General features: G+C 37.9%; 2 protein-coding genes across 2 annotated transcripts; both read right to left on the reverse strand.

Moving 5' to 3' along the window:
- Positions 1–4722: 4722 nt before the first annotated feature.
- On the reverse strand, positions 4723–7041 carry LOC138779725 (protocadherin gamma-B4-like). Its single transcript, XM_069956625.1, has one exon. The coding sequence runs from the start codon at positions 7039–7041 to the stop codon at positions 4723–4725; it is 2319 nt and encodes a 772-aa protein (XP_069812726.1).
- Positions 7042–10978: 3937 nt separating this feature from the next.
- Positions 10979–13414, reverse strand: LOC138779852 (protocadherin gamma-B2-like). The gene has a single exon (XM_069956658.1). It carries the CDS (start codon positions 13412–13414, stop codon positions 10979–10981), a length of 2436 nt encoding a protein of 811 aa, XP_069812759.1.
- Between the last annotated feature and the right edge of the window lie 2195 nt (positions 13415–15609).

Here is a 15609-nt window from a genome sequence, read left to right on the forward strand (position 1 = left end):
TGGCGGCGCTCAGAGTCCAAACTGAGGTACTGCAAGTCACCAGCTGAAACCTCTTCACAATTCAATCCTACTATTGAAATATGTGTATCATAGTAATTTCCTTTGCTCTATTTTATAGTTATGTTTATAATAGTTATAGTTAAGCACAAACAAGTTGCAACAGCGATTGGCACTATTACTTGAAGAGCATACTTACGGTAAGGGCTCGGCCACACTAGCGTTTTTCTTTGTTTCTAACGGATCCGTCTATATTAATTAAACGGATGAGCATAAACTGATGAGCAGACTGATGCAAACTGATTGCAAAATGTTCATCTTTTTTTAATGGTCCGTTTGTATTTTGGCTTAAAAAAAACAGACTTTTGTACATCAGTTTGCATCCGTTTGCATCAGTCAGCATCCGTTTTTCTATCCGTTTATTTCTCTTCTTTGGTTTCTTGCTGCTTCTGCGCATGCTCAGTGCAAAAACGGATGAAAAAAACGGATGTGAACGGAAATAACTTCCGTTTTAGATCCGTCCTCATTGACTACAATGTAAAAAAAAAAACGGAAGTGCACTTTCCGTTCGTGATCCGTTTTTTTAAGCAGAAAGAAAAATACTGCAAACACTATTTTGTCTTCTGTTTAAAAAAACGGACCTTGAACGGATTGCATGCAAACGGAGCACAATTAGGGCAAACGGAGCACACTAAAATAGCATGGGAATCTATAGGGATTTTAACGGATCCGACAGTTTCCGTTTTGCTTACTCTAAAACGTAAAAGGTAAACGGAATGGTGCTGGATGGTCAAACACTAATGTGAACGTAGCCTAAGATAGGAGCTAAAAAATGGCGACAAACTTTTTTTGCGGGGTGCTCACTCCTGATAAAAACAGGTTCAGTATGGCCATATCAAGAAAAGAAGAAAGATTGCGGAGGGCACTCACCATAAAACTTCACTTTTATTGCAGATCCATTAAAATTCCATTTGGGGTATGGTGGACAGCAAAACCGCCAGCACCTTGAGGTAGTGTGACAGCTATTTTGTGTGCGTCAGCACGCTTCTCCAAACAGCTTTTCTTGATATGTTTAAATTTTAAGCATACTAAACTAACAATATAAATTCACAGCTCTACTTTCATAACTTATACGTTAGAAGTACAAATACATTTCACATAATTTAGAAAAAAAAATACATAAATTATTACATCGAAATTAGTGATGAGCGAATACTGTTCGATCGAATAGATATTCGATCAAATATTAAGGTATTCGATCTATCGAATCTTATCGAATAGTTCACCGAATATTCGATAAATATTCAATAAGCGTTCAAATCCCCCAGCTTCCATTTTTTACCTCCAAGTGGTCGAATAGATGTTTTTCAATAATCGAATACTTGTTCCCATTGACTTTAATGGGATCGAATATTTCACTATTCGCTAATCACTAATAGAAATCCTTCCCTAATTATACATACCTTTGCAAATTAATCCATAAAAATTCCCATTTTCTTACCTTTTTTGAGTATATTACCTGATTTCACAGATCAAAGAGTATATTAGGCTCCACTACTTACAAAGCAGGAATATTCTGTATCTGCAGCTCAGTTATCAGCACCATTAAGGATTGCCAGCCAGAATTCATAAGAAATTCCTCCAATCTATCACTATTTCCTTACATTCCTTCCTTTTAGAGCAAATTCGATTTAATGTATAGAAAATAATGAGTAAAGTCAAATTATGTCTATCAAGTAGTGATGAGCGAATACTGTTCGATTGAATAGATATTCGAGCGAATAGTGAGATATTCGAATATTCGATATTCGTACGAATATCCCGCTAAAATTCGATAAATATTCGATAAGCGTTCAAATCCCCCAGCTTCTGGTTTTACCCTCCAAATGGTCAAATAGATGTTTTTCACTAATCGAATACTTGTTCCCATAGACTTTAAAGGGATTGAATATTCGATCGAATATTCGAATATTCGCAGGATATTCGTACAAATATCGAATATTTGAATATCTCACTATTCGCTCATCACTACTATCAAGGTTTGCTTTAAAAGATTATGTATTCTGGGGTATCCCCAGGGCCCAGTCTAGGTTTTATGCTGCCTGAGACAAAAATTGTTATGTGCCCCTCCTCCTGACAACATAACTATATACCTGCAGTGAACATATTGTATACATGACTATATACCAACATTGCATATAATGCATACAGAACAATACAACAGAAGTGCATACACTACGCATATATTAGTGCCAGCACATGGCCACCCCAGTCTTAGAGACCCCCTTATAGTAAAGGTCTCTGACCACCTAACACTGCCAGTTTCAGAGACCCCTTAATAGTGCCAACCTTAGAGACCCCCTCTGCCCATATACTGCTCCCTATAGCACCCTTCATATACTGCTCCCATAGCCCTGCTTACTCCTAAAATACAGTATAGTTCTCACTTACTGAAGCCCCTTATGGCCCCCTGTCTCACATATAATCCTTATATACTGCCCCAGCTCCCTATATACTTGTTTCCCACCCCCTACCCTTTCCCTTTTACCTCCTTCACTTCACACTGTATGCTGCCTGCAAGGACCTTATGACATCATCAGGACGGTCACTTCAGGTCCTTGCAGGTAGATAAAAAGAGTTTATGATCCCTCTGTGGGCTTTGAGCAGGGTAATCAGCTCTGTCAGCTCTGGCACATCTATTATATGATTGCTGGATTTATTGAAAATTACAGTAATTTTACCACAGATTTGGGTAAAGCGATTAGTTAATGGAGATGGATGGAGTGGGATGAGGTGTGAGGGGAGGCAGGGGGAGAGTTGGAAAGGTGCTCGTCCTTCAGATTTGGAGAGAAATGCTATGGGTATGGATATGGAGTGGCTTGGCCTTTAGTCTCATTCTGTAGCAGGGTGTGTGAGGCATTAATCAACACAAAAGTCCTTAAACAGATCAATCTCAGCTGTAAGGCTGGCCAAGGTGAGGGCGCTGCTGCACGGATTACATTCAGTCAACCAGGCCCTGTCATTTAGCTATGTCACGCTGCGTTTACACGAAGCAATAATTCGCCCAATCGATCGTTTAACGATTTTGAAGCAACAATTTGGTTTTTATAACGATCAGCGTTAAGACGAATAAATCGTTAGAAAATTTGTAAGAAAAATCGTTATTGCGATCATTTTTAAGATTGCTTAAGCCCATCTTTCACATGGGGTGAATCTTAAAAAAGCGATCTGCAAATTTTTACAATGATTTGAGAACATGTTGAAAGATCAAAATGAACGATTTCTCACTGTGTTTACACAGAACAATTATCGCTCAATGCGATCGTTATTGCGAAAATTCCAACGATAATCATTCCGTGTAAACGCAGCATCAGACTGACTTATTAAAATGACAGGGCCACCCCCTTGGGTAACAGAGAATCCACCTCCTGAGGCTGAATCCTCATTCTGTGGCAGAAGCAGCCCTGGGTATGCCCAGTACCCCACCACTCTCAATAAATCTATATCCACTTCACTTTCCCAAGTAAATATATAGAGTAATTACCAAAATTGCCTAGATATAAAAATAAAACAAAAAAAATCACTATGTTAGTAATTATTAAAATAATAAGTCTATATACAGTTATTTATAGACTAATAAAATTAATATATAATAAAATGAAAACCAATTATCATTTCTATTTATATTAAGTATCAATCACAATTCTGAGAGTCACATGTTTACCAACCAATCAGATTACTGATGAATGATCGGGTGTTGGTAAACATATGATTGCACTGTATGTACATTTATGGACGCAATTAGGGCTATGATTGGTTTAACCCTTTCTAACATCATTCTCCCGAGCGCAATCTAGGGTTGATGTTGTCAGAACAGGGGGTGGGCCTGGTCTTCTTCCTCTTCGCTGTCTTTCACAGCAGTGAATGAGAGAGGAAAAGGCTGCTGGTGCACTTGCGCACCAGCAGCCTTTTCATTGGCTGGAGTGCATCACATGGCTTCCAGCTTGCTCAGCCAATCAGCCTTTGGTTCATAGGCTACATTATTTGCGAAATTCACGCCAAAGTCAATAGGTAGTCAAAAGAACAAGGTGTAGAACTTATCGTAAAAAAAACAAAACAAAGTGGAACAGCAACCTACAGGTGCAAGTGCTTACCATGTATACTCCACCCGGTGTACACACGACAAAAATCTGCTCTATAGATATTAGAAAATGAGGATCGTAGCAAACTATTTGATCAAACAGAGTTTACTATGTCACCACGTTAAGTTGTGCTCAGAGACATGGTCCCTACTGTAGCATTCTCACGCTAGCAATGGCCTCTCCTGGGCTAAATAAGCCTACAACTGGGCAGGTCGGATCCGAATATTTATATATAGCATCCACAAGACATGGGTGGAGTGCAAGCCAACAGGTGGTAGCCACACACCCCAAATACAACAGGAAAAAAAAATTGGCAGCACTTCTTTGCCTCTGTTCACACTGAAGGTTGCACGCTGCATGTGGCTTAAGTACACACGAAAAAAACTGAAAGTGGCACAGACAGAACAGGGTAGGAAGACCCTTTTTGCAGCATAAAACACACAGAGAATTAGTGTTAATATCCTGTATAACAGTTTAGATATACACATAAAAACATTTCATTATACTGATAACAAATGACGCACTTAAGTATGTTAATTAAACATATTTAGAAGTTTAAAATAAAAAAATAAGTTTAAGAATTTTATACCTGATTAGTATTGATGGCTGCGACGTCAGTGTTTATAGAATCAATCACTGCTGCTAAATCCCCAGTGTCTATGAGATTGTCTGTAGGGACGTTCTGCATCGGTTTCAGATAAGCAATTTCATTCTGCTTTGAGTCCAGAGTCACACACACATCATATGAGAATGGGAAAGGTAAACTTGTATCACTGATCTCAGAAGGACATCCCAGGGTGAACTGAGGATACACATTTCTGCTATATGCTCCATAGCTTGTTGGGGTGGGAGTCTTTCTGCATTTGTAGATGACAGCGATGAGAACAGTTATAATGAATAAACAGGAGATCAGAGCTATGGATACCACCAGATAGAAAGTTACAGGGGATTTACTGTCTGAATTAGTTGGTTGTTTTCTGATCTCCGGCACAACTTGCTGAAAATTCTCGGCCACAACTAAGTTCAAAGTAACTGTAGATGAGAGAGATGGGACTCCATTATCCTTCACCAGAACCACAAGTTTTTGCCTTAAGTTATCAGAGTCTTGAAGATCTCTCACAATCTTTATTTCTCCAGTGTGTTGACCAATTCCAAATAATGTTGGGTCAGGAACTTGTAGTAAGTGATAGGAGAGCCAGGCGTTGTGTCCAGAGTCAGCGTCCACTGCAATCACTTTGGTGACTAGATAACCTTTCTCAGCAGAGTGAGGAATAAACTCAAATAATGCTGATCCCTCAGTGTCTGCTGATGGGTAGAGGATCTTAGGAGCATTATCATTCTTATCAATGATACATATCCTCACTGTGACATTACTGCTTAGAGGAGGAGATCCACTGTCTTTAGCCATCACCTGGAACTGAAATTCCCGCAACTGTTCATAGTCAAATGATCTCTGGGCATAGAGAACCCCGGTCATTGAGTTTATGGAGACATAGGAGGTGACAGGGATATTATCTATATTGCTGTTCACAATGCTGTATGTAATTTTCCCATTCTCATCCTGATCAAGATCTGAAGCGACAATATTATGTACTGAGGTCCCAGGTTGGTTATTTTCTATAATGTAGACAATGTAGTTCATTCTCTCAAAAACTGGAGAATGGTCATTCACATCTGAAATAGTCAGCTGAATGGTTTTATTTGTAGCCAGTGGAGGAGATCCTTTATCCATACACTGAACTGTGACATTATATACAGAATTCCTCTCTCGGTCCATGTTAGCTGCAGTTACAAGTTTATAGTAGTTGTTGGATGACGGTAACAGCTGGAAATCCTTTATGTCTGAGACCTCACAGAGAATCTCACCATTCAGCCCAGAATCCTGATCACGGACATTAATAATTGCTATTATCGAACCAGCTGGTGAATCTTCTGGAATTGTGGCTTTAGAAGTAGTAATTGTTATATCTGGGGCATTGTCATTCACATCAATTACTTGTATTGACACCTTACAATGTGAGACAAGACCTCCACCATCTTTAGCCTCTACAGTCATTTCATAGCTATCGGATGGTTCATAGTCTAAAGTCCCTATAATATTTATGTCCCCTGTTATGGAACCTATAGAGAATATCTGATTAGCATTTTTAGGGATTTGGCTAAAGGAATAAGATATTTGGCCATTTGCACCTTCATCTGCATCAGTTGCATTTAAATGGGAAACTAGAAAACCAACAGGTACATTCTCAGGAAGACTTATGTGATATGTATCTTGGGCAAATGTTGGAAAGTTGTCATTCACATCTTGAACAATAATCTTAACTATGGCAGTGCCAGTTTTAGGAGGTTTACCCCCATCAGATGCAGTCAAAACTAACTCATAGAGACTCTGCTTTTCTCTGTCCAATGGTTTTTCTAGTTTAATTTCTGCATATTTGATCCCATTCTTCATAGTTCTTTCCCCTAGACTAAAGTGCTCGCTATTGCTAAGACTGTAACTTTGGATAGAGTTTGTGCCCAGGTCTGGATCTTCTGCATTCCCTACTGGAAAATATGCTCCGGGTATAACAGACTCACTGATTCCTATCTCAAAAAGTTTCTTAGAGAATATAGGTGCATTATCATTCACATCCTGGATTTCTATAGTGATCGTGTAAAAATTCAAAGGGTTTTCAATCACAGCTTCCAGATTGATAAAACAGCTCGGCTTAGCTTCACATAATATTTCCCGATCAATTCTCTCTGATACAATAAAATCTCCATTTTCCAAATTTACACTGAAATCTTGCCTGGTAGCATGAGATACAATCTGGAATTTCCTAGATGCAAGTTCCTTGAAATTCAATCCAAGATCTTTTGCCACATTCCCAACCACAGATCCTATTTTCAGCTCCTCAGGCATTGAGTATTGTAATTGACCTGAGACATCATTGAAACATAATGAAGAGAAATAGAAGAATAATACTTGCCACATCCCTGTCCATTGTGTCCCTTTGCGTCTCTCATTATCTTTCATTTTCAGGAATATAAGGTGTTCTTTTAAAATTTTGATTAAAAAAAATGGTAAGAAACAGCTATGAAGCAAATTGTAGGATGCTCTTGAGAATGAACACAGGATTTAGTAGATCTATGCTGTGAGACCGCAATAGTTCCCTTATTTAACTACAAAAGAAAATACTACAGTCTTATGGCGGCGCTCAGAGTCCAAACTGAGGTACTGCAGGTAACCAGCTAAAAACTAATATATATATCAGATATTGAAAGTATGCAGGAAATTTACAATCTTTCAGTAAGTCTATTTTAATATTTGTACTTTATTGCAAAACAATTACATAGAAGAGTCAATCTGAACTATTGTACTATGGTTCAGTACTATGGTTGTATTTATAAAGAGGACCCGCCAGCTATTATATTTTGGAGCAACTTTACTTAGGACTCCTCATTCTGCCGTTCCTCTGTTATTCCTCCATCAAATATATCAGCACTGATTGCAGGAATAATACCTATCCCTAAAATAGTAACCAAAGCACCATCAGCAGAATAGTTTGCAAGGTCAAACTATTCAAGTGTCACTGGCGTTATAACTTTCAAAATCTAAATCAGCAGGGGATGAAAAATAAAGCAAGTTTGCAATTTACATTATTTTTTTAGTTATTACGCTGTAAAACTAAGCTTTTTGGTCATGTGCTGGTTCAAAAAAAAGAGGCCAAATGCAGGAAGTGCAGACCTATACAGAGTAAAGTAATGAATGTAATGAAGTAATGTATTGCAAACTTGCTTTATATCACATCTACTGTTAGATTAGAATTTGAAAGTTATAAAGACAGGGACACTGATTTTTATCACATTGACAGAGAAGACACAGTTTTACAACCCCCTTCACATCCCTCTAATTCCTTCTGTTTACTGTTTCATACTAGATCTGATGATGAATAAAAGGGTTAAAATTAACCACCCCAGAGAAGAATTACTATCAGCAATTAGACTATCTTTGAGTCTATGAGAAAGTTATAGCTTCTGAAAGGATATGCATAGCTCATGGGAAAACATTTGTCATCAAGTCATTATGCATAAATGTTACTACCTATTAGCAGGACTTGGAGATTGTGTTTGTATTGCTCTTCACTATTTATGTGATTTCCATACCAAAGTTAAAATAGGTTTATTGTATTCTGTCCTGGCTTGTTTGCTGTTGGCCATACACAACACTGAAAAAGCACTTAATTCATACCTATAAATGCTTGATTTGTAATAATATGATTTGTAATATTATTTATATCTATGATTGAAAACTATTATATGTCACTTTTTTCTTTTATCTTGGTTTTATTACGAAAATCTTTGGTAAAACAGGAACCAGAGAACTAGCGTTAAAGGCTGCTTGAAGGTTAGGAAAATACCACTTCCTCATTCCAGGATATTTTATAAGGTTTCACATATTTATTTATACTACTACAAAAATTGATGCAAAAAGTATTTTAAAAATATGCTATACATAGTTGAATAAGATTGTTTAACCAGGACTAAAAATGTTAGTTCCATAGACATAAAAAACTGATTAGGCCTACGTTCTATTTTTGGCCATTTGAGGGCCATCTTTGAGGGCGGCCATTTTTTAATAATGACGACAATTATTTTATAATAATGGCAAGTCCTAAAAGACGGACGATAAATGGCAAAATACAAAATGGTATGGGAGCATAGCTTAACATTCTAAAGTACACAATGGACTATGTCTCGATATCAACAGTGCCAAAGTAGGAATGACAAGAAAACTCCATGATGTTGTCAGCTAGACTGCCACTGGACAACCAAAAAGGGTATGGGGCGAACACAAACTGTGAGCCCTGGACCTGCCCCACCCAGCTGCCTCTACCTACTTGTCTCAAGAAAGCCCTAAGCAGCAGTGGGCAACTGGCTGACATTCCATAACCTGCATCTTAGCTGTAAAAGACAAAATGTAGACAAAACAGACAAAACATCAAGGGATGGTTGTATGGGCCAGGATCAAACCTAATGGACAATGTGGTACAGAGTCAGAATACAAAAGAGTAGTCAAAGGTACAAGAGTCGAGATCAGAATACCAAAGTATAGAGATATAAGGTATCCTTAACATGCTCAGAGAGCCTAATAGCTAGTAGTAATTACTGGGCAACAAAACACTTTATGACAGGGATCAGGTCCAGAACATGATTGGACTAGTCCCCCTGACCTACAGCAAAAACACCTGTGGGCAGGTAACCAGTGATGTTGTTGGGTATCCGTGACATCACCAGACAGAAAAGAAGCCACGAAGCATGTTTGTGCAACATGTCCACTATGCAACTGCTGGGGCGCACTCCTGGACGTCAGAAGCGGAGTCCCTGCTACCGAAGAGGATGACACTGGGTCATGGAAAGGTAAGGATCTAACAGGTGGGGTGTAAAACTAGAAGTTAAAACCTCAACTAAAATAATAGGGGGAGATTTATAAAACTGGTGTAAAGTAGAATTGCCTTAGTTGCCCCTAGCAACCAGATTCCACCTTTCATTTTTCAAAGAATCTGTGAGGAATGAAAGGTGGAATCTGATTGGTTGCTAGGGGCAACTAAGACAATTCTACTTTACACCAGTATAATAAATCTCCCCCATGGTGTCTTGAAACAAATTTCAGAATTCAGGATTCAGAAATGTGAACCAGAATTTAAGTCTGTATCCATACAATAGTACAAACTTCTGATTCAAAGAGTTTTATTGAACATTTTTCAATTAAAGACAATAAGAAAGAAAGAAAGTACTTAAGGCTTCATCAACTTCTATCTACCAAAAGCTGATCATCCACATTTGATTTAAGTTGAATGAATCCACCCACTAGCTAGCCAATCATTTGATGTGTATGATGTCTCCTTTCCCCATGAGAGATGTTGGAGAAGAGAGCTGTCAGACACTGGATTTCAACCAGGGGTGTAGCTAGGATTCATGAGACCCCATAGAAAAAACTGTACGGGGAATCCTGTACACCACCACCATACGCACTCACACACATACCCACTGAGCTAAACGGAAACTGTGGGGAAGAAGTGGGGGATCAAGGATGGTTAAGAGGGGTTTTTTTTCTATCATGTAAGGGGCCTGCCACAGTATTTAATTTGAACCCAGAGCCAGAATATCCCTTTAAGTACGAGTGCCACAATCTTCTCATAGTGAGACCTTTGTTTCACCCACCTACATAGGTATCCATTCTTAACTTATCCCTAAACTTAATCCTTAGCTAAACGAAAGGAAAGGTAAGGGTGGGTACATCTATAATTCATAGCTTTTTCTTATGGGGAGGGGAGTCCTAATTTTGCGATACAACAAAAGACTGTTAGATAAATTTCATTTGTGGCTTTGTAAATAACTTAGAAATAAACCAATGCATTGAAATGATTTGATAATCAAAGCCATCTCCTCAACTGTGTCCATAATAAGGTCCATTAGGCCATGGTTCTACTGCACAATATTTAAGTTCTATTTTTTACAACGCAATTTATTCATGTTATACAAGTCAGAAGGGGTTATGGTGATGTGGTAGGTGAGGTCTCTATTTTTTCTTAGCTCTGCCACCACATAAGAAAGGTATGGCTGACCACACCACCCACCTCCAGCTCTTTAAAAGATAACCAAGAGTAAGACCAATTACAATCAGCTGATCACTGCGGCAGACTTTAACACTAAATCTTAAATTACATAAATGTTATGAGCATGAAATAAGGGTACAAATGGATTGGGCCAGGGTACGTCTGTGGTTTTAAGGTTGAAATTGTTGACTTGCAATGTTATCACTACATTATAACATAAGAAAAATATAAGTTTATACTTTAAGATTCAAATACCTGTACAATATTGTTGAGAGTCAAATCAGTGTTTGCTGAATCAATCATTGCGGTGTCATCAGTGTCTATGAGATTGTCTGTAGGGACGTTCTGCATCGGTTTCAGATAAGCAATTTCATTCTGCTTTGAGTCCAGAGTCACACACACATCATATGAGAATGGGAAAGGTAAACTTGTATCACTGATCTCAGAAGGACATCCCAGGGTGAACTGAGGATACACATTTCTGCTATATGCTCCATAGCTTGTTGGGGTGGGAGTCTTTCTGCATTTGTAGATGACAGCGATGAGAACAGTTATAATGAATAAACAAGAGATCAGAGCTATGGATACCACTAGATAGAAGGTTACAGGGGATTTACTGTCTGCATTATTTGGCTGTCTTCTTATTTCTGGCACAACTTGCTGAAAATTCTCTGCAACAACTAAGGGCAAAGTGACTGTAGATGAGAGAGATGGGACTCCATTATCCTTCACCAGGATCACAAGTTTCTGTCTTAAAGACTCTACATCCGGAAGATCTCGTCCAATCCTGATTTCACCAGTATATTGGCCAATGGTGAATAATGTTGGATCAGGAACCTGTAGTAAGTGATAGGAGAGCCAGGCGTTGTGTCCAGAGTCAGCGTCCACTGCTATCACTTTGGTGACTAGATAACCCTTCTCAGCAGAGTGAGGAATAAACTCAAATAATGCTGATCCCTCAGTGTCTGCTGATGGGTAGAGGATCTTAGGAGCATTATCATTCTTATCAATGATACATATCCTCACTGTGACATTACTGCTTAGAGGAGGAGATCCACTGTCTTTAGCCATCACCTGGAACTGAAATTCCCGCAACTGTTCATAGTCAAATGATCTCTGGGTATAGAGAACCCCAGTCACTGAGTTTATGGAGACATAGGAGGTGACGGGAATATTATCTATGTTGCTGTTCACAATGCTGTATGTAATTTTCCCATTGTCATCCTGATCAAGATCTGAAGCGACAATATTATTTATTGAGGTCCCAGGTTGGTTATTTTCTATAATGTAGACAATGTTGTTCATTTTCTCAAAAACTGGAGCATTGTCATTTACATCTGAAATAGTCAGCTGAATGGTTTTATTGGTAGACAGTGGAGGAGATCCTTTATCCATACACTGAACTGTCACATTATATACAGAATTCCTCTCTCGGTCCATGTCAGCTGCAGTTACAAGTTTATAGTAGTTACTGGATGATGGTAACAGCTGAAAATCCTTTATATCTGAGATCTGACAAAGAATTTCACCATTTAAGCCGGAGTCCAAATCACGGATATTAATAATTGCTATGACAGTACCAGGGGGAGAATCTTCTGGAATTGTTGCTGCCAGAGTGGTGACTGTTATATCCGGAGCATTATCATTCACGTCAATCACTTGTATAGACACTTTGCAATGTGAGACAAGACCTCCACCATCTGTGGCTTCTACAGTCATTTCGTAGCTGTCTGATGTTTCATAATCCAAAGTTCCTATTGTGATAATATCTCCTTTTGAGCTATCTATCGAAAATATTTGGTCTGCAATTTTTCCAATATGACTAAAAGAATAAGAGATTAATCCATGCATGCCTTCATCTTCATCAGTTGCATTTAAATGGGCCACTAAAAAGCCAACCGATGCATTCTCAGGTAGACTCACTCGATATTTGTCCTGAGTAAATACTGGAAAGTTGTCATTTACATCTAGAACAGTGACCTTTATAATAGTTGTGCCAGTCTTGGAAGGTTTACCCCCATCAGAAGCCGTCAGTGTTAACTTATATGAACTTTGTTTTTCTCTATCCAGAGACTTCTCTAGTATAATTTCAGGGATCCTAATTCCATCATCAGTGAGTTTTTCTCCGAGGCTAAAGTATTCATTGTCACTAAGAGTATAACTTTGTATAGAATTGGTGCCTAGATCTGGATCATCTGCATTTCCCAATATAAACTGTAATCCTGGTAGGGCAGACTCACTGATTCTCATATCAAAAGATTTCTTAGAGAATGTCGGAGCATTATCATTCACATCCTGGATTTCTATAGTAATTGTGTAAAAAGTCAAAGGGTTTTCAATCACAGCTTCCAGGTTTAGAAAGCAGCTCGGTTTAGCTCCACATAATGTTTCTCTATCAATTCTATCTGATACAATTAAATCTCCATTCTCCATACGAATGCTCAAATATTGCTTTAAATCATGAGAAACAATCTGGAATTTTCTAAAAGCAAGATCTTTAACAGTTAATCCAAGATCTTTTGCCACATTCCCAATTACAGATCCCTTTTTCAGCTCTTCAGGTATTGTGTATTGTAATTGGCCTGAGACACCTCTAAAATAATATAAAGAGAAACATAGTAATACTTGCCAGATCCATGTCCAGTGTGTACCTCTGCATATTGTGGTATTTGCCATTGTTAAAGATGTAAAAGGTTCTGATAAGAGATTTAATATTCAAAGAAAATTCTTGAGAAGCAGATCTGAACTACAGGAAGCTCTGATGTCTTTTATAAAGGATTTTCTAGAGATCTGTGCAGTGAGGCTGCATTAGTTTCCAGGTTCAGCTACAAAATACTACAGTCTAATGGCGGCACCTTGAGTTCAAACTGAGGTACTACAAGTAGCCAGAAAAGTATTTTCAATTTTACTTAAATACATAGTTTGCTTGCATATTTATTAGAAAAATACGTTTATAACATACACTATATATATATATGGATTAAACTATATATTATTATATAAGTTCTTTAGCAGCAGAAATACATTGTTTTCTAGCTCTCATATACAGCATTTTATACTTGATTTGTTGTGAGCATCAACATCCAACCAAACTAAGACTGTGGCCAGGTTGTGTGTTAGCTCATGTAAAGTACAGCCCATAAGAAGTACATATTGATCTATCACTCTATCTGCTTTTCCTGGTAATATGGTTGTTCTCTAAAAACCAGAACTTAAACATTTAAAAGAAAATATTAAATTATTATTATTATTATTATTATTATTATTATTATCACTTTTTTTAAAAAAAAATCCAGAGCACTATACAAGTGATAGGGGTTAACAAAAAGGAACATTGAAAGATCAAAAACATATTATATGAGTAAGAAAAATGGCAGACTGGTGCATGAGGGGAAAGGACCCTGCCAACAAGTGTTTACAATCTATGTTAATATGTGAATCATCAAAATTTAAAGTTTATTGTTTGAGATGTTTGAATTTTAAGGCTGGATAAACTTAATTTCTATTGAATTGGGATGCCGGCACATTCATGTGCGCTCACATCCCAATTCACCATAGCATACAATGAAAAGTTTGGTCGGACTCTTCAGTCAGTTTTTACTGCAGCCGCTAGAGATCCCAGACGGAACGTATACGTGTATGTGTATACAGCATGAGCATGAACTTTTTATTAATCATGGCGGTTGTTACAACGGCCGTCATTAACCCCTAGATGACTAAGGACTATGAAGCGTGCTTCATAGGAGGCCCCTCAGCCGGCCCCTCACCGTTAATGACAGGCTGCAGCGATTGCGCTGCAGCATGTCATAATCCCCTTAAACTCTGTGATCTCAGGGGTCCCGATCGCTGTATCGGACCGCCGGAGGTCTCTCACCTTCCTCCATGCGGTCCGATTGGCGATCTGCTCACTGAGTCTGCCACAGACAGGCTCAATGAGCAGAGCGCCTATCGCACTGATCAATGCTATACCTATGGCATAGCAGTGATCAGTGTAAATGATCTAATAAATGTATGTAAAAGTCCCCCAAAGGGTAAAAAAATGTGTAAAAAAATCAGTAAGAATGTCTTTACAAACACCCCAAAGCCCCTCCCCCAATAAAAGTTAAAAATCCCCCCCTTTCCCATTATATAAATAAAACATATAAAAAATAAAACATATAAAAAATAAACATATAATATACTGTAGAGTGCGCGATTGTCCTATTTATTAAAATATAACAATCGTCATCACTAATGGCGCACGGCTTATTTGGATTATCGTTTTTTTGTTACATTATATATAAAAAAAATAATAAAAAGTGATCAAAACGTCTGATATTCAAAAATATGGTATTAATAAAAACTAGAGATCATGGCAAAAAAATAACACCACATACAGCCCCATAGGTGAAAAAATAAAGCCGTTATAAGTGTCACAATAGGCCCATTTTATTAATAATTAATTGGAGAAAAAAGGATTTCATAAAAAACATATATAACATTAGAAAATATGTATAAACCTGCATGTGGTTGTGTTCGGACTGACCTATAGAATAATAGTATCATGTCGCTTTTACCATATAGTTTATTACCTAGACAAAAGAACCTCCCAAACGTTACCATATTGCATTCTTTTTTATGATTTCACCAATTTATATCTTCATAAATAATAATTTTGGGGTTCCATCATACATGTTATGGTAGAATGAAAGACGCCATTACAAAGTACAACTACTCTTGTAAAAAAAACAAGCCCTTACATGGCCCTGTAGATAGAAATCTGAAAGTGCTAGAGCTCTTAGAAGGGGAGGAAAAAGCGAAAACACAAAAATGAAAAGTTGTGCGGTCCACTGGGTCCCTTGGTACTCAAAGGGTCAATAGAAATTTTATGT

The sequence above is a fragment of the Dendropsophus ebraccatus genome, chromosome 1, assembly GCF_027789765.1.
Source record: "Dendropsophus ebraccatus isolate aDenEbr1 chromosome 1, aDenEbr1.pat, whole genome shotgun sequence".
Classification (NCBI taxonomy): Eukaryota; Metazoa; Chordata; class Amphibia; order Anura; family Hylidae; genus Dendropsophus; species Dendropsophus ebraccatus.